Here is a 24,222-nt window from a genome sequence, read left to right on the forward strand (position 1 = left end):
AAATAATAATTATGAAAAAACAGATAACTTGAAATGTGTGAACACTTATAGTGACGAGAGTGGATGGGATGTTTCTTTAGCGACAAATAAATTGGGTATTTATTTTGGGAGTTTAAAATGGTTGGGAGTTGATGCCAATTAAACAAATGGTGGATTTGGATGAGTAATTAAATGTGGTGCGATGCGTTTAGTTTATTTTTTATTTTATACTAAAGTATCGTTATAATATTTAATCTCACGGTCACCATTATTTTTATACTAACCGTAGGTAAATATACCATCAATCTAAACTAACCCAAACTGCCAAACCTATAAAAATAAGCCACAATTTGCCCTTCTTTATCACTTAAAAAAGCCTTCCACATTAAATTCTACTTATATCAATGTCATCTCTTTTTCCACGTTTGTTTTCCAATCAAAGTAGCTAAAAAAAGAAAGAAAAGAAATGTCACTTTTCTAAATCTTTGTTTCCTTCGCTCCCTAATTTACTGTTATTATCGTTGGTTTCTAAAATTTTAGATTAAAATATTGATAAAATAATCTTTATACGTTAGATAAATGAGCATTCTGTTATAAATTTTATTTATTTCGGCTATTAAAATTTGGTTATTGTACATCAGTATGAGGAATGCATGGCATGTCACATGTCATTGTCTGGTTATTCCATTAGTCACACTAATTTTTAACAACTTAACATATATAGACTAATTTATCTATTTTTTGAGTCAAGAGAGTAAAATGTAATCTAACTCTTAATATAAGGACAACCACGTTACTTTTACCCATTAAATTTGTTGTAAAATTTTTATTTAATACATTGTCCATAAATTTTTAATTTTTATGTAAGACACGTGTGGTTAAAAAATTGAAATAAGAAGAAGAAGAAGAGAGAGTATGTGGTAGTATTTGGAAAATATTTTGGTTGTGTATCTTATATTAAGCTATTTAATTAAATTAGTATTACGAGTTAATTTGATATTAATTCAATTGAAAAATCATTAAAATACTTTTATTTTTACAAAGTAATAACAAATATAATTGTAAGGATATTTTTATCTTCTTATTTTTTAATCAAATAATACTAGATTAAAATTTAAACTTTGAATATATAAATTATTAAAATTTTATTACAATCAAAATCTTGATTTTAATATAATATTTTTATTCAAACCCTTCATTTTATTATTCAATTGAATTGAATTTTACTTCTATATTACTTAAAAGATTTATGTAAATTTGGACAAATTGAAAATCAGAAAAATAATATAATGAAATTAAAATACAATCATAAAAGTTTACAGTGAAGTATAGTAAAGTGTGATATACTTTAGTCTTTATAAAGAAAAGGATGTATACTTTTTTTGGTACATGAGTTGTAATGGGTTAAATTCAAATAAATTAGAATTAAAAGTGTAAGGTCCCTCCAAAAAAAATTTAATGCAATTTATATTATTAATTTAATTGGTGAAAAGTGTTATTTTTATTCTTATTGACATAATATTTAGAATTATTTATAACCCATTTTTAACTTATAAATAGGAAGATAATATATTTCATCATTAAATCACTTTTTCTTACATTGATAACAATATCTATGTTAATCGAGTTAAATTTCGACAGATTATTATAAAAAAAGAAATTTGTTTAGGTTTAATATCTCATATTTATTACAGATATAATGGAGTAGAATTAATAATTAAAATTATGGTATGTAGTAATATGTTATAATGACGTGTTAACGGATCTTTGTTCAGAATCATAAGATTGCAAGTTACAAAGGCGCTGTTGTTACGAAATTCAGATTTAAAGCAAGAAATATTTGTCAGTAGCCTAAATTTGTGGATGAATCATGTGATTATATATATACTGTATAAAAAGATTTTGCTTTTTATAGGATCTTAACTTTTTCATTACGTTTTCACTTTTTTTTTTCAGTGTTAAAATTTTTTCTGACGTAGAAGGAATTGGATGTTTGCAACTTTGGTGCAATCCCAATTGTGTAGCAATATATATATATAATGAAAAAAAAGTGTTAAAAAAATAATTACCCATTTTCACCAAAGTTTGCCAGAAAGCAAAGGAAGCATGCTTTTGATGTTAGAAATCCATCATCTACATCAACTCAACCCAGAAAAAGAACACCTTTCTGCCCAAAAAACCCAACCCAGAACACAACTGAAACTATCAAAAGACAGCTTTTTTATGTTCCCTTTTTAACTGTTTTTAGTTTCTTGTTTCGCTTGTCTTTCTAGTTGCTTCAAACAGCTGAGGTGTATATATATATATAATGGAGATTCTGGTTAGATGTTTTCAAATTATTGCATGAGAGAAGAGCTTGTCAGGTATGCTGAACCTTTTTTTCTTTTTTTCTGTTCTTTTTGGTTCTTTTTCATTAATGGTGCTTCAAAAATAATTTCTTTTTGTTTTCTAGTAAGAAAGAAAATAATGATTGTGAAGTTAAGGAAAACCAGAAAAAAAAGGTTTTTTTTCCCTGGGGAGGTGGGGGCTGTGGGGGGCTTTAATTTTTTCTATGCATTGTTTGTATTTGATATTTGGATTCTTCTTAGAAACCTCTAAAATGGTTCCTTGTTTGTTGCCTACCCAGTAGGTTGATAAGCAACTTGTTGTTTAATATTTTTATTTATATATATGATATAATTTTCTTTATTGATTCTATGAATTTGGTTTAGTTAGGATGTGCTTTTTGTTTTTCCAATCTGCAAAACTTTTTCACGTGAGTCAGTGTCTTTTGTTTCAAATTCTCACTGTTATGGATCTTTGTGCAGTGGAAAAGAATCCAAATTTCGGTTCTTAGTTTTTTTGCTAATTTTATAAACAGATTCATGGTTGGTCAGTCAAACTCCATAGTCAGCTAATAATTCCATTTCCATTCTCATGTAGTATGAAAGGTGTTTGAAAATATTCCACTTGGTTTACCTATTCTGATTCTATATATAATATGAATGTTTCAAGAGTTGAGAGGAACTAAATTGGAAGGAAATGGGGTGCCTGTTATCGACGCCAGAGGTTGCAGGAGGAGCTCGAAGAAGGCCGAGAAATATTGGTGAAGTTGTAGTTTTTGTTCCTGGACTGAGAATTCCTAGGCCCCTTGATTTCGCACAGCCACTTGGTGATGGACTATCCAAGAGCTTGGTTGAACGTCTATCGGCGTTGAGAACACGTATAGAGGTCATGGCAGGTCAAGAAGCACCTATGACTACTAAACCGAGAAGAACAGCCACACAACACGGTTTGATGACTCTGAGATTGTCTCTGGTAATTGTGTGATGTTCCTGTTTACTTAAAAATCGAACTTACAATGCAGGAGGTTCAACGTTGACTGATTTGCAGCAGGCTCTCGAGGATTATCTGCCGGTCTTGTTGGGGCTAGTTGAAAATGGTATCTACATCCGTAAACTATATACATGCCATAAACTATGATATAATGTTAAAAATGTTGAGAATGCTTGTGTCAATGAGAAGGAAGAAAATAGATATTCAATCATTCTTGTCTTATAAAAGATCCCAACTCTTGTGGCTTAACTTGTACTCCATTTTCAACGAATTTTCAAGTGATATACATACATTATTGTTCAATATGAAATCAAATTCTACCAAACCAAATGTTCAAACTATTGTTTTATGTTCAGTTAACTGGAGATTTTTCTTCTTTATGCCTGCAAAATCACTATCTAAGTACATCTATTGTTGTGCTCTCTGTTTCAGAAGTAAATTTTATCTTTGACCACATACAGGTAACTGGCTAAAACATAACTTGCGGTTCTGTTGGATAAATCAGGAAGATGATGTGGAGGTGAATTAAATGAGATACAAATCCCTTCATTCGCTACGATTGCCTTTTCAAAGACTTTTCTATCATGCAGGAAACTACCATGTCGGATTCTTGGTATGAGGTACTATCAGTGTTGCACTTGATGGCAGTTCTATTGTTATCACAGGCCAATTTATTGCTTCTTCCAAACAAATTTACCAGTGGTTATCAGTCTACAGCATTGGAAGGTGAGGGCAGTTGGTTCTTTTCTATGCATCTGCTTCTGTGCCAGAGTTGTTCTGTGCACTTTCATTACTCGTTGCTGCAACATGTTTTTTTCAGTGTTATTTTGTATACAAGTGCCAAGTGCCAACTAAACTAATATGTGTCTTGGTTACTCAATAAACTTCAGCATTTCAGAGTGCCTAATGTATGCAAAAAGGCATATAGTATGAATCCCTTCTATATAATTTATAAATATGAACAGATGCCATGGAGGGTTTACCAAGAATTTTTGCATTTAGTTATGCTATAGTCCATGCTGTAATTTACTAGCATCAACAAGCAAGGTTGCTTCAATACATCTTGTAATGCTGACACAAGTAAGCTTTCTTAGTCTTAGACTGGCTTCTGTAAGGCATGTAAGAATATCGTGAATGAATCTACCCCTTGAATGTACGAGACCACTGTACAAAATCCTGGAACTTACATAAATTCTAGTCTTTATGTTGAGTAATATTTAGAAAACCTTAGTTTCTTTTCCCTCTTTGCAATGTTCTCTTGATTTTGGATAATTAATTAGGTGCCACAACCAGGGGTGGCCTTCCCTATCTCTTATTCACTTGAAAATCCCTCTTACTTTAAGGGGAAATGCCAACTGATCCTTGGGTCATTGGTACCTCGGGAAATGGTAAATGTCAATCTCTTTTTCTAAGTTGATAATCATAAGGTGTCATGCAGGGACTATATGTTAGATGTTTCTTTTCATTCTTCTACTTGCACTTAATGTGTGACCTTGTCTACTAATCTGACCATTTGCTTCATCTCTCTCAGATTGCAAACGAGCATCCATTGACATTTTCTTAAAGGCAGCTGGATATCTGGACTTTGCTGTGCAGAAGGTTCTCCCTCAATTGCCCTTGGAACTTAGGTTTGCTCAAAAGATACCTGCCTAATATTCCTGAAATGAACATTCTAATACCTGTTTCCTTTTCCTTATGCATCATAATTCACTTAAAGGACTAAGCAGTGCCCAAAACTGTTGTTTTTTACAGGAATGATTTGCCACTAGATCTGTCAGAGGGAGTGCTTAAAGCCCTTTGTTTGCAAGCATTAGGCCAGGTAATCTTTTCATAATTGGTGAGGCTGCTTTTCAATGTTTTTGGTTAGGAACCTAAAAATATCTATCCATTTAGACAAAGGGTATTTCCTTTTTTCGATCTAACTATGGACAGCGGTGAGCTTATATCTAAGTGATGGCAAATTTTGCAGTAATGTGTTGTGTGCTATAATGGTACAACCCAAATTTCATGTTTCTGATTAAAAAAATTTGGCCTAAAATTAAACAAATTGGAAAACATGTAACTTGGATGATAATTCAACCAAGCACTGGTTTAAATGATAATTTGGAAAATTGATTCGCGATAGGTTCATATGCCGTGAAATCTGTGTAGAACTAGAAGCTAATAAATAATAATCATGTCAAAGAATCTTAAACCTTATTGAGAAAAAGTAAAAATGATTTCTTAGAGGACTTTAGCAGGTATTTTGACCAAGAGATAATTTTATACTTAAGGATGATCAATATACAACTTAAACATGTTTGATAGCTTCTTCTTGCTGGCTTATTTCAGTCATGATGATGTACAATATAACTTCAATTTTATTGGTCAAATTAATTGTTCCCATTGCATGCATTTGTTCCATTCTTTTTCTTTCAATTTCCTGCCTAATGCGTGCCTTCAATATCCAACTATTTACAGGGTGTTGAGATTCAACTGGGAATGGCAATTGATAGCATTAAGGCCACTCTGGCTGTGAAAAGGAGGCTAGCATGTGAGATGGTTAAATACTGGCATCAGGTAAATTTATTGTTCCTTGTTTTGCTCTTTTATAACACTCATATTGGCTCATGATTTTTTTTATTGCCTTATTGTCATTTTGCTGTCTTTCACTTGTCTGCAATTGAAGATATTGTCATTTGTTTCATTTGATTTCTCTTTGTATATAGATATATTTCATTTGTCATTGACAATTTCTGGTTTATACATTATAAATGCAGGCTGAGGAATACATAAAGGACCTTCCACTAGCAAATGGATGGGGAGAAAAGCAAAAGCTTTTCATTCAGTGGAAGCACATTGAAGCTAAGGTATAAATCTCCATGACTCACCGCTTGGTTCGCAGCAAAATTAGAGAAACAATGGTTCATGTGTTGGGGATTTGAAAATGCAAGCATCTCTTAAAGGAGCTAGTAGTTCATCACTTATGGAGATCAAAAAGCTCTCAATAATAGCTAGTCCTTTACTGAATTTCAGTGCTTTAGAAACTTGTTTCACTAAACATATATAGATAGAAACTGGCTTGCCATATGGTCCTATTGGTGCTAGAGTTCTACGCACATGAGCATTGCACATCTTTTTATATTCCAGGCTATTGCATACTATCTTCACGGATTAATCCTCGAAGAAGGGAACACATCTGCTGGCATAGCTGCAGCTGCTCTGCAAGCAGCAGAAGAGTATCTCAAAGAAAGCAAAATGGCCTGCGATTCTTTCCATGTGACACTCCCTTCGTCACGGTAGTTTACTTCTGACCTCTCTGTGTTTAACTAAATGGATCTCTAGTGTAGCATATTAGTGTTGCTATACCCAGATTTCACGGTTGGCATTGGTTTGGGGACTAGATTTTATATAGTTTATTGATTTATCGTGCCCCAGATTTCACTTAGTTGATAGATGAGATGACAGACCTTGTTTTTGTTCCAGTAATCCACCTCCCTGGGGAGCCAGCAAGTATCTTGCTGAGAGGATTCCAAAAGATATATCAAGCAAAACAATCAACTGGGATTCACAAAAACATGAAATGTAAGTCCACATTTTCTTCTTGTTTTTATTGTTATTTTTTATATTCAGGCGGGATCGAGCCAAAAAGGTTTTATAGATGCTGAAATTCAAATCGCATGTCACCTTTTAAAGCAATGGTTCAGTTTCATTCCGTTTTCAGTTTTGTAGAAATTAATTATTACAAATTTGAAGATAATGCTGGAGATGATTTTTTTCTGTTACTTTATATTTCTAATTGACCCCATTTTCTAACCTTTGACATGGTTAAATGAGACAGTGAACTTATTTTTGTGATGTGTTGGTGGTTGCAGGATTAAGCAGGTAGCTCCAGCATTGCCTGACTTTGTCTTGTCCCTAAAACCTGATGAGTATCAGCTTCCTTCTACAGATCCCTCCTGGAATGATTTACAAGTTCAAAACGTGGTTCCTACCAAGTGAAGCCTCAAGGGCCAAAATGTCAGATGTGTCTCAAATAATTATAATATATTACGCATGTAAAACACCATTTGGAATAAATCAATGTTGTTGAATGTCTTCCAATATTCATCCACGAGGGATTAACTCGATTGATAAAATGGCAAAAACAATTATAAAATTTTAGAACTAGATGATGCAGTATACATATAATGAAACAAATACAACCAGGAATATAAAAGAGACATCAACTAACATCAAGTAGCACATACTTAATAGAGAGCGTACGAAGAATGAAAGACATCCAAGGAAAAAGCATATATTAATACAGCAACCTTGAGACAAGACTCGACATGACATGATCCATTAACATCCAGAAGCAGCTTGGATGAAGCAGACAAAATTTTCAGGACAGGTCCATCTGCTAGCAGCCTAGCACAGTATCGAGGCTTCCTTGTTCACGGCTCTTTTGAACAAACAATGCTTGGATAATTTTACAGGCACTGCAGTATGTAACTCATTTTGATTACAAGAAGTAAGGAACTCCAGTCCTCGGCCCTCGCATCTGGTTATTCTCTTCTGTTTCAGTGAAGAACTTTACGTCTCTCTCCTGAAAATTTCAAAGCCGTAAGAACCATGTATGGCATGTGTTTGAGAAAGAGAGCATTTTGGAACAATAATAGCTAGAAGCAATCCACAATCCTAATTAAAAGGGGTTTTTTAAGGCAGACAACTTAAAGAGAAAGGAAGGTACAGGGAAAAAAAAATTTCTGACCATGTTCTCATTGAAGCTCAGTATAGAAGCTACATTCCCACAACGGTAACAGTAATTCGGGGCAGACCACACCTGTAAAAATCAATAATCAATAACTTCTGTTAAGCTCTTAATACAGTTAAGACAAAAAGAAGAAAGCAGAAAGTGTAGAGTCTCACTGTTACTAGGCCTTTATCTTGAAACATATACTTAAGACCTTCTTGCACAAGTTGGTGAGCTCGACAAACAAGATCAAGCTTGTTTATGTGGTTGAACTGCAACAAATGACGAGTTGAAAATTATTATTTCATCATGATAGTATTACTATAGACTGAGATGAGATCATTTACCTCAGATGTGACCCTGGACCCAAATAGCCAACCTGCTCCACGTGGACTGACTGCCCATGTTTCAATATCTTCAGGATCACTCCACATGAGATCACAGAATGGGCCTTCATGAGGGATTTCACAGTTTCGGTCAATTACCCTTATCTGGCATAAAAGCAGAAAAATATAAAAGTGCATCAACATTCAGCACCTTATAACAAAATAACGAAATGAATAAGCAACCACTACACTTGTAGTTGAGAAGTCCCTAGGAGTAGCACTTGTTAAAGAAAATACCACCCATGTGAAATAGATGGTTACTGATTAAAGACAATTATCCCTTCAGCTTTAAAACCAAATAAAATGCAACTGAATAAACATAACTAGTTTTTACTTAATAGACTTTGGAGTGGATGATTATTCACTGAACTGAATAGAGATGATATCAATCCCAGGACTAGACGGTTACAAAGTCAATAAAATCAGACACTGCAACATGGACAAAAGCTGATCAATTAAGCATGAACTTCTAGATATTACTGCAAATAAACAAGAGCTAATCAAAACTGGAGCAAAAAATGGAAATACCTGATCAATTGTTCGAATGTCAGGAGAAAGGCCACCGTGTACACAAAGTACCTGCAAAACATAATATACAGAATTAATAAAGAGGTGAAAATAAGGTGACTAGAAATAGATGCTTTGTAGGTAGAGTGCTTACAGTCCCATCTATAATTGCTGAAAGTGTAAGATAGTCAAAAACATCTGTACAATACCGCCATGCATTAGCATTTCCATACTTTCTCTGGCACTCATCATAGAAGCCGTAAACCTAGTAAAAATGTTGTGCACACCTTAAATGTCAATCCTTGGCATTTGGAACCATTTTCTAAAAATTAAAACTTTTGAGCACTGCTCAAAAATCCTTAAAATCAAACTGATCTGGTATTGGCATCTAGAATTTCTAATGGCTCTGACCCTCAGATTCAGAATGTCATTCTCAAACTAAAAGGCATTGAATCCCTTTTTTCCTCAAAATAAAGAAGAAAAAGTAATCATAGAACTGTAACAAAGCTTTATGCATGATAAGAAACAGCCTCGAAGAAACATAATGAAACAAAAAAGGTAAAAGACGCACAAGACACTTGTAACACACATAACAGAACATGCATACATTCTATAAGGTCTTTACAAGCATATTCCATTCTGATATAATTCAAAAGCACACCTGAGTTAGTTGTCTGCTTTCATGATTCCCCCGCAAGAGCGTGATATTAGCAGGATACCTATGATTCAGAGAAGAAAAAAAAACAGAGGCAGAAAGTAATGTCACCTCTTATTTATACAAGAAATAGAATTGATAGCCTAACAGGCCCAAAATAGAACTGGAAATTTAATCTCCTTTATCAAATGCATAGAGCAATAGCAGAGATCAATTCGTGATATCTGCACCTTGATGCTTCCAAATAAAACTATGGTAATGCATTTAACATATAGTGCTATCTTGCAGCAAAAAACACCACAATAGCATCAAACAGATCTTTTTACAAGTAGGAAAAAACTGGTAATTGCAAAATAAATAAGAATGAGCATTTGTTATACTTCCTATAAACTAAACTACAATTGTTTACAATGGTTTCTGATTAACAATGATTGGATACAAGTCAAAAGTGGAGAAATAATGCACCCAAGTACATGGTTGAAAATCAGTATACAAACCCAAAGGAAAATTACAGAGATGCTTAAGCTTGTATCCAGAGGGTATACCTTGCCTTGAGAAGCAAAAGAATAGTGAAAACTTCAAGACTATTATAACCTCGATCAACAAAATCTCCCTGTCCAAGGGAATACAAAGGTTTAGCACCCATTAGTTGAAATCAATACCATAAAAGACATAGAGATCACATAGAATTTGCACAAAAGTTTCCCTTCAGAAGATATAAACTATACCATAAAAATGTAATTTGTATCCGGTACATGACCTCCTGTCTGAAAAAGCTTCATTAGATCATGGAACTGGCCATGGATATCACCACAGACGGTTACTGGACTGTTGACAGGTTGCACATTTGACTCCTCGATGAGGATTTCTTTTACCTACAACGTTTTACATCATAGATTATATAAACAAATAAACCTTCATAGGAAATAAAACTGCAAGTTGACATACAGCAATGACCAAATTACACCATTAAAATGAATAACATAGAAACTGAAATCTATTGACTAATATACCAGTAAACTTTATGCATATGACTTGTCGAGCAAATAAAACAACCGGATCCAGAAGCTATATTTTTGTTAACGATAACTCAGTTATGTGAAGTTCTTTAAAAGCAATGCTAACAGATGATAGCTGCTGCGTGAGAGTTTCAAGTGCAGACATAAACTTGACATTTTGCTACAATTATAGATTCATTTCTAAATGGTTGGCTTCATCTTTTAACAAATCAAGCAACCGTTTTCGAATTCATCCCAAATTACGAATCACGAAACCACGCAAACCCTAGTTTTTTACCAATCAATTTAAAACCCTGAAAGTAAAAGGTGCTCCCAAAAAAAAGAGATAGAAAAGGAAATTACATATTCGCAAAGTAGCTGAAGCTCGTCTTCCAAAAGATGCTGGCCTTCTTTAACCTTCGATATCCATTGATCCAAATCCATCGATTTGTTTTCTCGTCTTCGGAACTTGAATCCCTTTTCTTTTTTCTCTTAGTTTTGTAAGAAAAGGGAGGAAAAAGAATCTGAATAAATATGAAAATTCGCGCTTTTGCTCCCTGTATCTAGGGTTTTTAAGCAGAGGGAGAGACTACGAGAAGATCGAAAATTTCTATTATCGCTCTCTTTTTTTATTTATTTACTTAGCTTACTTATTTGCTTATTTTTTTATTGGTCAAATTCTATATAGCCTCCTTCTACTATATGTCATTAATGGACTAATTTAGATTTTATATATAGATGTAAATTTTTGAATAAATTAATTTAATAAAATATTCATTAGCTTTCGTAAATATTAATTCACTGATTATATAATGTTTAATTAATATTAAATGTTATTATATGATTAGATTATAATATAAAAATAACTTTTATTGGTAAATAATTTAAAATACGTCATTAGTCTATTTGAAATTGAACAAATCGATTGAAAAAAATGTCATTAGGAGATACCTTATTTTGGGTATCGGAGTAGATGACTCCCAAAAGATGAAAATATAGATGTGATTGACTAAACTGACAGTTCATCGAAAATGACCCAAGTAGAATAGATTATAAATCTGTTTATGGATTCATTTACTTATGATGTTAGTAGTGTGACATATTTTAATCTTGAGTGGATGATGGACTATGTATGTGTGACTCGTATATTTGATTTAAATAAAAAACCTGAGTTCAAATAGATAAGGAACCGAAAGATGGTGCGTTGGATATACGACTTCTGCAATGTGTAGCATCATTCCATGATAGTGGAATTCACAGCCCAATTAAAGGGTAAATAATATCCTCTCATCGGCATTATATGATAGATGAAAAGTAACGTGGCCACGAGTCATTTGTTTTTATGATAAATAATTTAATTACTATTTGTTTGTAATTGACTTTTCGTGAAGGAAGATGTAATAGTTATTGAGAGATAAAATATGACCATTTTAGGAGAACGAATTTATCCCAAAAAGATTAAGAATATCTTATGATCTTAGAATGGTAACACACTTATGACAATGTCATTGGACGAACACTTAATAGGTAACTTTCATAATGGTATATAATAAGAGAGAGCTCAATGACACTTTAATGGAATGATTTCGTAACTAAATAATTGTGTAATTAATAAGTGAAAAGTTGTAACTTAATTACAAATTATTTGAACCCTAATTATTTATGTTCAATTTTTCTACTAGCTCAAGATAACTAGAAATGAATTGCATTGGAACCAAATAATATGGAATGAATGCAAATGACGAAGTAAGAGAAATAGATGCATGTATCACTATCTGCAGTAAATGCGTTTTCTCGTTAAATAAAAAAATGACTTAGGAATTAATTTAATGTTTTCAATTTATTATCTAATTAATTATAATTAAATAATTGAATTTCGAAATAGGAAGTAAATTAATTAGTTATTATAGATTTGTAGAATAAGACAATTAAATATATTTCCTCGTAGATTCTAACACATAAAGTTGCAATGACTTTAACATAATCAGAATTGATTGAAAAAATAATTTAACTAAGAAATTAATTAAATTGAATAAATAATGCTTTGGGTAATAGAATATAAATATTAGGTTTGATAAATTATAAGAGTTAGATTAGAGTCTAGGAAACATATATAATTGGACAATAAATGCATAACTTGGCCATATACCATGTAAGGGGTGGCAAACCCTAGTGTTTTACTAGTGGTGCTTCCAACCATGTACTATGGTCTACTATTGTACAATATTTTTTATTAAATTAATATTATTTTATTAGACCTTATTCAAATAGAACTCTTGTAATTTTTTCTGTAAATAGGAATTATCGATTAAACAAATTAGAATTGTAACACCACTAAAATCGCTATACTATAAAAAGTGATATTAAGTTGAAATCATATATAGTGAAATTACCAAATAAATGAAATAAGGTACATAATTGAGAAAATATATGGTTGGTGGATGCCAAATGAAGTTGAATTAAAAAGTATGTCATGATATATTAATTTAAAGCATGGAGTAAATTGCAAAGATTTGAAATATTTTGGGACTCGAGTATAATTATTTAAAATTTAAAGGGTTAAAATGTAAATATGAGAAATTTAAGGGACCAGAAGTGCAAACAACTTAAAAGTCCTTGTGATAGAAAATTGGTAAACAAGGACCGTATTGAATAAGTGAAGAAATATTAGGGGTTAGTTTCTATTTTTTCTAAAAGTGAATAGTGATTTAAAGATGAAATTTTAGAGAATTGTGAAGGGCAAAATCGCCATTTTTTAATTTGAATATATATTAAATGTAATAATTAAGGATAAATAGTGTAGAAATATTATTGGTTAAAATATTTTATTATCAAGTTTACTATTATTTTATTTTTAGATATTTCTATATTAATTAATGATTAAGTAAAAGATGAAAAGTAAAATAATCCTTTCCATATTTCTCTCAAGTTCAAGCCACCACCGTCCATGGAGAAAATAAGTTTTATTTTCTTTACAATTTAATCCTTTCCTTGAAATTAAAAGAGAAATACTTGAAATTCATAGATGTAATTGTCTAGATTGACAATACATCAGACATAACTCAAGTTAAATTAACCATAGATCCATTACGGATTAATTCATTTTTTACATTTGTCGAAACCGTTTTTTGAAAACAAAAAATTTTAGTTGTCGACTTTAAAAATAAAATTGGAGTCGCCACCGATCATTTATTAAGGTGTGATCGGCTCACCTTAAAAATTATTTTGGTCTACGAATTTTGAGAAAACGAGTTCGGGAGTCAGTTACGCATGAGGAAGGGTTAGCACCCTCGTAACACCCAAAATCGATACCAAATTGATCATTTAATGTCTTAGTGTCGAAGGTTTAAAGGATTTTAAAATCAACTCCAAATGATGAAATTTGAAAAAGGATAATCAATTGTTCAAGTCATGTAAAGAAATCGAGTCCCAATACGTTAGGGTACAACTTCTCAAAATTCCCGAACTTTGAATATCATTCTCATTTTATACGAAAATCTTCATTTTGAGGAAGTAATATGTCACGTCCAATACGTTAGGGCACAACAAATTAAGTCCCCAAAAATGATTTTTTTGGTGCTCATGTATTTAAAATAAAGAATATTCTCGGTTATTTGAAATCAACAAAGAAAATCGGAACCCAATACGTTAGGGCTCAGTTTTCCTCGAAAATCCCAAAACCTTGAATATTGCTTTTATTCACAAACTTATGACTTGAGAAAAAAAATGATTTTAAGGCTTTGGCAAAACCAAAACAAATATATTTTCTAAAAGGTATGTCAAAAAAATTAATGTACAATTATGAAACGGATACTCTAATTTAAAGCATATATGCATAAATATTTACAAATATATATACAAGTACAATAAATGAATTTGCAGATAGGTATGCGTATATACTTAACACATATACAGTAATACATATAAAAAGACGGAATGTAATATATAAAAAAAATGCATGTAGGTGTGAATATGAAAATCGAAAAAAAAAATGCATACGTTAATGCACATATAAGTGTACAAATAAACAACAAAGTTTATAATAATTTCTAAAAATATGTATATGTAAAAAAAATGCATATGTATTATAAAATGTAGATGTATACACATATATATATATACATATTTATTTATAAAAACTATGGAAACATAATATATGAAAATGTATAAAATATGTGTATATAAGAACTAAAACATGTATGTATATATGTATCTATTTTAAAAATGTATAAGTATATATATGGAAAATAAAGTATGAGAAAGTTAAAAAACTAAAAAAATGTAAAAAAAAAGTTTAAAAAATGTATGAATGCATGTGTTCATGAAAACTTAAAAACATGTATGTATTAAATAAGCATGTAGATTAAAATAGGCGTATATATGAATGAAATAATAATAACAATAATAATATTAATAATAACAATAAATAGGATAAAATAAAAAATGATATAGCATAATTATGATAAAAACAAAAAAATGGATTAAATTGAGTTGAAAACGAAGCAATGGGGCGAATTTAGAATAATTTTTTTTTAAAAAAGGGCTCACTTGAATGCGCGCGTAACAATGGAGGACCAAAAGGGAAATTATCCCGTCCTTCCAATGCGCTGCGCGGCGAGGGACCCAATTGAAACAAAAACTAAATATGCGGCCTAAATTTAAAAAACAAAAGGGACTTAACTGAAGCGTGTCGCAACCAGCAGGGACCATTCGCGCCAATCTCCTATTCGACCAGAACGCGCGGATCCTCCCCTCCGGGTCGGGTCACCGCGCGGGTCAAGGCCTGGATAAAACGGCGCTGTTTTAATCTGCTATTTAAAGCAGTTTTTTTCTAAAACCATTTGAAACCAAATAAAAGGAAAAAAATTAAAAAAAACTGAGGCCCTCTGCTAGGGTTTTTCGGCCCCTCTTTGCACCGCCGCCGCAATCGGTCTCCGCTGCGCTTTCACCGATCGGAGATGCGACGCGATGGGTTCCGAAGGTAAGTTTCTTTCCTTTGCTTTTGTTAAAAGAAAAAAAAAGAATAGACTAAGAAAATAAAACGCAAATCACCTTAAAAAAACACTTTGTATTCAATATTATCTCTGTATTTTTCTATCTCTTTGCCTTTATTTTCAGTCTCTTTTTTCCGTATCCTCCCCTTCTCAATGTACAGATTTAGGCTTTTTATAGCCTAAGAAAATACATTAGTTTTACAATATTTTTCTTTGTGGACTCTTAGTCCGTTTTTGCAGGTGTTCATGAAGAGTACGGCGCGCATAGAGAGGAGGTTGGCCCCGAGACGTGCGGCGCCTGGAATCCTGCTGGAGGCGGGAGGCTGCGGCGGCTAGGGCGTATGGTGCTAGGGTTGCTGCTATATTTTAGTTAATGGGCTATTGGGGTTTGGGCTAATTGTTTTTTAGGTTTAATATTATTGGGCCTGTAAAACACTAGACTGTTTATTTGGGTTTTTTTGTTTGGGTTCTGCATGCGGGCCCGGGCTAATTGGGTTTGCTACAGCTGCCCCTCTTTGGTCGTTGTCATGTAATGGGAACATAGCAAAGACTACAAGGCCCAATTATGCCCGGTCTTACTGAGCCTCAACTTTTTTAGTGTTTCTCTTCTAGTAGCCTCATTCCTTTCTACTGCATCTTCAGAGGTACAGGAACTAGCGTTTCAATCTACTCCACTGCAATGTCAGGGAGATAGGATTCATACATTGTAGCTTCTCACAAGAACAAAATTTGCTATCTTTAATCTACTCCACAGCAACTTCAGGGAGATAAGACTTATAGCTTCTATTTGTTCTGCTACGCCTTAAAGATAAATCGGATACGATCTGCTTTACTGAAATTTCAGAGAGATGAGATCTGTGATTTTAATCCACTCCATTGCAACTCCAAGGAGATAGGACCGGATATTTCTGTCTGCTCCACTACAACTTCAGGGAGATAAAACTTGTATCTTCGATCTACTTCGCCACCAGTATGGGAAAACAAGATCTGCTCTATTTGATCTACTTCATACCAATACATGAAGACAAGATCTGCTTTCTTCGATCGATTCCACTGCCGACTAGAGAGATAGAATTACTAGCTTCAATATATTCCACTGTAACCTTAGGGAGGTAAAATCTACCATCTTCGATCTACTCCACTACTGCCTAGGGAAATAAGATCTATAATCTTCAATCTATTCCACTATTGCCCAGGGAGATAGAATTATTGGCTTCAATGTACTCCACTGTAACCTCAGGGAGGTAAAATCCGCCATCATTGATCTGCTCCACTACTACTTAGGGAGATAAGATCTATAATCTTCAATCTATTCCACTGCTGCCCAGGGAGATAGAATTACTGGCTTCAATGTGCTCCACTGTAACCTCAGGGAGGTAAAATCTGCCATCCTTGATCTGCTCCACTACTACTTAAGGAGATAAGATCTGTAATCTTTAATCTATTCAACTGTTGCCCAGGGAGATAGAATTATTAGCTTCAATAGACTCCACTGTAACCTCAGGGAGATAAAATCCGCCATCATTGATCTGCTCCACTACTGCTTAGGGAGATAAGATCTTTAATCTTCAATCTATTCCACTGCTGCCCAGAGAGATAGAATTACTAGCTTCAATGTACTCCACTGTAACCTCAGGGAGGTAAAATTCGCCATCTTCGATCTGCTCCACTACTGCTTAGGGAGATAAGATCTGGAATATTCAATCTATTCCACTGCTGCCCAAGGAGATAGAATTACTGGCTTCAATGTACTCTACTGTAACCTCAGGGAGGTAAAATACACCATATTTGATCTGCTCCACTACTACTTAAGGAGATAAGATCTGTAATCTTCAATCTATTCCACTGTTGCTTAGGGAGATAGAATTACTGGCTTCAATGTACTCCACTGTAACCTCAGGGAGGTAAAATCCACCATCTCTGATCTGCTCCACTACTACTTAGGGAGATAAGATCTGTAATCTTCAATCTATTCCACTGTTGCCCAGGGAGATAGAATTACTGGCTTCAATGTACTCCATCGTAACCACAGGGAGGTAAAATCTGCCATCCTTGATATGCTCCACTACTGCTTAGGGAGATAAGATCTGTAATCTTCAATCTATTCCACTGTTGCACATGGAGATAAAATTACTGGCTTCAATGTACTCCACTGTAACCTCAGGGAGGTAAAATTCACCATCAACCTACTCCACTGCAACCGAGAGAGGTAAGACTGGTATCTTCAATCTGCTTCGCTGTCAATGCAGGAAGGCAAGATCTGCTATTTTCACTGATCTGTTCTCTGGAGAACATGACCTGTATAATGAACCTAATTATGCCTAATGATTAGGATGGCATGATCAAAATGAATCAAATGCTCCTAACTAAACATGTGTGAATTACATTTGAATGAATGCAAAATTTTATTTTTTCGAGAATGATCTCGCTTAGGTAGTCATTTCTCAAAGTTTATTAAGGCTTTAACACTGACATGCTATAACGCCTTCTTGCTTGACTGGCTTTTCTTCAATCCTCTCCTATCATTATTCAAGAATACGGGATTTAAATCTTTCTGGTCCCTTACACCATTCCCAAGGTGTCGTACCAAAGGCTCATGCACAAATGAAGGCTCTCTTCTCTAATGTAACCTCTTCCTATTGCCTGATGATCATTGCTTGCTAGTTTATTTAAGCTTTGTCATCAACATGACCTTCTTGTCCCTTTGTTCAATCAATGTTTTTAACGACAAAATGTGAAGGGATAGTCTTAATTTAGACTCTCCCTCTTAGATATTCAACCTTTAAGCTTGATGTATTATAAATAATAACCCTGTTTTAGGTTACCGTATTATTTAGAAACTTCTAGAGTAATATGCAAAACTTCTCCTGTGAAAGTTTTATTAGTCTATTGATCATTATTCTAATGCAACATGCTTCCAAAAAGATCATGGATAAGAATAGAGTTGGTTCTGAGCATAGCTCGAGATGAATAAATTGTCGAGGATAACAAAGATGGATAACAAAGAAATTGATTTAGGAATGCGTATATTGGAAATGAATAAAGTGTTCCAAGAATGACAAAAATAGCATAAGGATTAGGTGCCCCAGATATTGCAGCTTGAAATATTTTGTACAGGCTTTCTAAAGGCCATTATGAGTTTAACATGTGTTTAGGATATCTACAATACTTTGTTGATGTCCTAAAATGTCGCCTACCCTTTCTTGTTGATTTAGGTGTAGCAAGACCACTGCATGCCCCATTCTGATCAGTATTTGAGCTACTCTGAAAATTTCAAGCGCCATTTTGATCAACATTTGAGCCGCCCTTTTTGGGTTTTGAACTCAAATCCCCTTTGGTCTAAAGCGCCCTTTACGGGTTTTCACCTTAGCCTCTCCGGTTTTACTTTTTCATTTTTCATTTTCATCTCTTCATTTTCCACATCACTTTTTCCTTTTTTTTTGTTGGGACTCAAACTGCCCTTTGCGGGTTTTTACCTTGGTCCTCTCTTTCTTTAAATGGAGTATTTCCTGACTGAATCTGAGTTTATGGGACTTTGCAGGTTTATCACTCATCTCGTTCAAAATCAAAGCTTCTTTGGAAAAGACCTGCTCTATAACATAAGGTTCTTCCCAATTTGGCATTCGTTATATTTTTTGTAGAGTGAGGATCTTCTTCAGCATTAGGTCGCCATCGTGGAATTCTCTGGGACAAACCTTTTGCTGTAGGCTCGCATCATTCATTTCTTGGTACATTTGACCCTGATGAATAGCTTTTAGTCTTCCTCCTTCTATCAAGTTCAATTGATCACATTGCGATTGGATCTGTTCTGCTTCATCCAACTTGCTCAGCCAATACCCGGAGAGAAAGAATTTCAACTTCAATAGAGAAAACTGTGATGAACTAAAGAGAACGACACTGCTCTGGTAGAATTTTCACTGCATCATTCATGATATTAATCTTGACATACTGTAAATTTTTTATATCGTGCTGTTGTTCAGATTGTAATGACAGTGCTTAACCTGGGCATATCCTGGTATGACCATGTGTAGACATCTTTGAATTCTTGAAGTAACTCAACAATGTCATGTTTTGTCTTTGAAGTCATATCCATTCCAATCTTCACCAAGCTCACAACTTTTAATGATTCTTTGTGAGGTAGAATCTGTCTATCCTCTACCATCCTCAATAAGTCTGGAGATAAGCTACAATCCACGTCACATTCAAAGTTGCGAGATCCCTCTAAACACATGTCTCACCCAAAAGGAGATTCTGAGTCTGTAGCAGCGTCACTCATGTCATTGATATTTGGGGACCCATGGTGGGTACCAAAGAATATACAAAAGAATGTATGAATAATATGAATGAATGAATAAATATTTTGGCAGAAAAAAATCTGAAAGAAAAAAAATCGTAAAGAATGAAAGAACATTTGCTCAAAGATGTATTTCATTAAAATAATAATGTTCAGACGTGAGCCTATTTCACAAAGAAATTCCTATTGCTTCTAGGCTGAAAGCAACAAGTGTGTTCTGAACATTACTCTAACAGACTCTAAATACTTTAGGGGTTTCCTCTGCAGTCCCATTATTTAAAACATCTCTAAGGCGAATATCTAACAAGGATCCTTTTAATTGTGTCTGCATATATGGCATCGATGTGCAAACTTCTCACCACTTCTTCATGCATTGCAGTCCCTCCATCCTCAATCATGATTGGGTAACGGATTTTCTGCACTTGATGAGTCATCCAACTTGACAATTCCCATGTTGATGAATTTTTCAACTAGCTTTTTGAAGGTAATGTAATTCTCTATTGAGTGCCCCGTAATTCCCGCATGGTAGTCACATTGAGCGTTTGCATCATACCACTTAAGATACGGAGGTTGTAAAGGTTTTAAGTAATGAAGAGCAACAACATGCACATCAAACAAGCTTTGATACAGATCCTTATATGACATCGGAATTGGCGTGAATTGGGGTCTCTCAATGTTTTGTCTTGTACCAGCTTCCTATTTTGATGAACCGTGTTGGTTAGCAGCCACCTTTCTTGGCTGGCTCACAGTAACTGATTTAAAGTAACCCGTATTGTTCACCTCATGTTCTCTTCTCATTGGGACTGACCTCTTGTTACTCTCCTCTGCATCAATTTTCCCGCTCCTTATGGCGCTTTCAATCATTTCACCATTCATGACTATGTCAGAAAAGCTTTTTGTGGCACTCCCTAACATATGTGTAATGAATGGTGCCTTCAGTGTGTTAATGAACAGCATCGTCATTTCTTTCTCTAAGAGCAGTGGTTGAACTTGGACTGCGACTTCCCTCCATCTTTGTGTATACTGCCTAAAGTTTTCGTTCGGCTTCTTCTCCATATTTTGAAGGGTGATTCTATCAGGAGCCATGTCTGTTACATGACTATACTGTTTCATGAACGCTTGTGCCAAATCCCTCCATAAACCAATCGTGGTACGACTCAATTGGTTGTACCATTTAGATGCTGCCCCTGAAAGGCTATCCTGGAAACAATGTATCAATAGCTGGTCATTGTTAACGTATCCAGCCATTCGCCTGCAGAACATGGTGATATGAGCTTCTGGGCAAGTTGTCCCATTGTACTTCTCAAATTCTGGCATCTTAAACTTATGAGGGAGTACTAAGTCTGGAACTAAGCTTAGTTCTTTAGCGTCAATCCCTCGATAGCTTTCAGTGACTTCCATCGCCTTGAATTTCTCCTCTAGCCATTTGCACATTTCCTCTAACTGTCTTGGTAACTCCTCATTTAATCCTTCCTTTTCAGCCCCTTCATCGAAGTTAGGAACGACAAAGTTAACAAGGTGGTTTCCGGGATTAGAAACCAATCCAGCTTGAAAATTCGAAGCACCGGCCTGGGACTGCTGAGGCATGATGGTGACAGTAGATTTACGTGGGTATCCAATTTGAGTTTGCACATGTGGAGGGGTGAAACTTGGAGGATAGAGAGGTTCATCATCATTTCCCTCCTCGACATTTGCCATGGGGCCCTTTCCTTTATCACTTCCCCCATTTATCAGTTGGGTTAACTTTGCCATCATATCATCTTGGGATTCAAGGCTATTAGAATAGTGGTTTCGTAACCACAAATCTGATTTAAAGAGAAATTTATTTTAATATTTTTGCATGAATATTGTTATGATAGGAAAATCGTATGAAAATATTGATAGAAAAATTTTACTGATTTAGTGATTAGTTAAAAAAAGAAAGTATTGAAGAAATTGGGTAAAAATAAGGTATTGAGACCTCGATCTCGTAAAATCGAGTCAAAAATATTTTTATAAATATTTATGAAGTGTTAGTAAAATGGTATTAAAATTTCGTTAGAAAATTTTAATGTTTGGGTAGTCAATTAAGTAAAAAAGACTAAATTGAAAAAGGTGTAAAAGTTACTAGAAGGATTAAATAGCTCAATTGTTAAATGAGGAGGGACATAAATTGCAAATAACCCCAAAATGAGATATTTTGGGCGGCAATAGCTGAGAAAAATCAGGAGAATTGAAGAATTAAGGGTAAAATTGGAATATTGCAAAAATTTGCTTTAAAAGTTGGACTAAAGTGGAATATCTAGAATTCTCTTCATATTTTCTGCACTCTCATCAGCCAAAAACGTCCTAAGGGTTTCTTCAAGCTGGTTTTTCATAATTTTTGCACCAAGTGAGTTAATCCTTGCCTTTTTCTTATAATTTTTGTGTTTCTAAGACTTTTACAACTAGGTCCTATTACTAAATTCATTAGCTTTTGATTTTATGAATGAAATGGAAAGTTGATATGAATATGTGCTGGAAGTTTATGATGAAATAGGATGAAAGTGAAGCTTTAATTTGTTTATGAGATGATTTTATTAGGTGATTTCAATAGAAATTGATTTGTAGGACCTAATTGTGAAAAGTTTGGAATTAAAGTCTAATGCTAAAATTCTGATTTGCAAAGGCTATAAAGTAGTTTAAAGTGATGGAATAATGTGTTAATTTTTGAAAAATCAGCTCAATTGAGAGGTTAATTGAGCAAGGATGAAATTATCATTTATTGAAAGTTTAGGGAAAAATAATAATTAACCTCATGCACTAAAACAGTTTGGACAGCAGCAGTAGGTTAACTTTGAAAAATCACCAAAAATTGTATAAATTGAATTAGAGGATGAATAAAATATAAAATTAAAGCTTATTGAGTCTAGTTTCTTATAAAGGAAATGGTGTAGGCAATGGAATTGTAAATCATGAGATATAATAGGTTTTGTGAGACAAGGTCAGAATGAATTTGGGTTCCCCTGTTCTGACATTGTAAAATCATTAAAAATTGTAAAAAAATAATTATGAGTTATAATTTATATGCTTAGAATCCTTAATGAGTATATTTTCAGATGAAACAAACGGAAACATCATCCAAATTCTGTACAATGAGATAATTAAGTTTACGAACAAGTATCGAAGTAAGTTCGTGTAACTTGAATTATATTCTTAAATGCTTGAAATGTTTGTTATTGTTGTGAATATGAGTTGTATGTTTATTGTATGATAATTGATGAAGTATTGATATTCTTGATGAAAAGAGGAAATAAATCTCGGTTGAATGAAAGGAAAATTCGATGGATCTCTGAAAAGGAATTGACGGTAAACAGGATCTAGCCCGGACGGGTGATCCTATTCTGATATAGCCCTCCCGAAGAATATGTGGAAAATGGATTTAGCCCGGACGGGTAATCCAAATTAGGGTCTGAATTTAGCCTGGACTGGTCATTCAGATCCAAGTTCATTAGAGTAATTGTCGTTGCAGGGGATTTAGCCTGGACTGGTAATCCCGACAATACTCTATGTGTTTATATTACATGGGATTTAGCCTGGACTGGTAATCCCGCTATAAGGATGAGGTTCGCTGGAGTGTGCTTTCTGAAATGGAAATGTGCGCACATGAATATGAATTGACGGACCCGGAATTTGTACACTTAGGTATACCCCTGAAAATTCATCGAAATTCCAAGTAGTTCAACGGGGTAAATATGGAAAAATAACAAGGAAATGGAAATCATGGTATTGATGAGTTCATCAATCATGGTATAAATTATTGATACATGGAAATTATTGGACTAATTTGAATGTTGAGTTTGTGCATGATAGGGGAATAATGTATGGAATGGGTGTATGAATGTTTATTACATTGTATAGAAAATATTAGGTAAGTATAATTCTTGTTACACGAGCTTACTAAGCACAAAGTGCTTATCCTGTTTCTTTTTCCCCTGTTTTGTAGTGTTAAGAGCTCGGAGGTCGGATTTGGTCGGAGAAGCATCACACTATCAACCTCAAGATCTCGGTACATAAAGAAACTTATTTTGGAAATCAATGGCATGTATAAGCTAGTAAAGTAGATGTTAATGTGGAATGAATGTATGGTTAGCCATTAGTATGGCTAACAAATTTTGGTTTTGGCATGTGATAAGATTATCTTATGAATACAATAAATCTATCTTGAAAATATGTTGAAATGGATTGGTTGTGTTGGCTTGGTCTCGGTTTAAAATTTGCAGGGAGGATTAGATATTTATAAAGGGGTTATATTGAGTTTTTTTTTAAAAATCAGTAAAATTCGGTAATACCTCGTATCCTATTTCGGCGACGGATACGGGTAAGGGGTGTTACACTTGTTGCATCTTGTCTAACCGTTCC

The 24,222-nt window shown here is 33.9% G+C and overlaps 2 protein-coding genes across 2 annotated transcripts; one reads left to right on the forward strand and one right to left on the reverse strand.

Annotated features, from left to right (window-relative positions):
* Nucleotides 1–1,773: 1,773 nt before the first annotated feature.
* LOC107909003 (uncharacterized) lies at nt 1,774–7,377 on the forward strand. Its single transcript, XM_016836354.2, has 12 exons — nt 1,774–2,342; nt 2,974–3,250; nt 3,326–3,400; nt 3,756–3,814; nt 3,885–4,020; nt 4,826–4,922; nt 5,047–5,113; nt 5,755–5,853; nt 6,054–6,143; nt 6,424–6,572; nt 6,760–6,858; nt 7,149–7,377. The coding sequence occupies exons 2-12, from the start codon at nt 3,001–3,003 to the stop codon at nt 7,273–7,275; spliced, it is 1,248 nt and encodes a 415-aa protein (XP_016691843.1). The 5' UTR covers nt 1,774–2,342; nt 2,974–3,000; the 3' UTR covers nt 7,276–7,377.
* A 30-nt stretch (nt 7,378–7,407) lies between these two features.
* LOC107909004 (phytochrome-associated serine/threonine-protein phosphatase) lies at nt 7,408–11,230 on the reverse strand. The gene is made up of 10 exons (XM_016836355.2): nt 10,918–11,230; nt 10,285–10,431; nt 10,102–10,169; nt 9,563–9,620; nt 9,056–9,166; nt 8,923–8,973; nt 8,356–8,499; nt 8,185–8,280; nt 8,027–8,098; nt 7,408–7,861 (listed from the first exon to the last, which is right to left on the reverse strand). The coding sequence occupies exons 1-10, from the start codon at nt 10,996–10,998 to the stop codon at nt 7,778–7,780; spliced, it is 912 nt and encodes a 303-aa protein (XP_016691844.1). The 5' UTR covers nt 10,999–11,230; the 3' UTR covers nt 7,408–7,777.
* Nucleotides 11,231–24,222: the final 12,992 nt, after the last annotated feature.

The sequence above is a fragment of the Gossypium hirsutum genome, chromosome D02 (assembly GCF_007990345.1).
Source record: "Gossypium hirsutum isolate 1008001.06 chromosome D02, Gossypium_hirsutum_v2.1, whole genome shotgun sequence".
Lineage (NCBI taxonomy): Eukaryota > Viridiplantae > Streptophyta > Magnoliopsida > Malvales > Malvaceae > Gossypium > Gossypium hirsutum.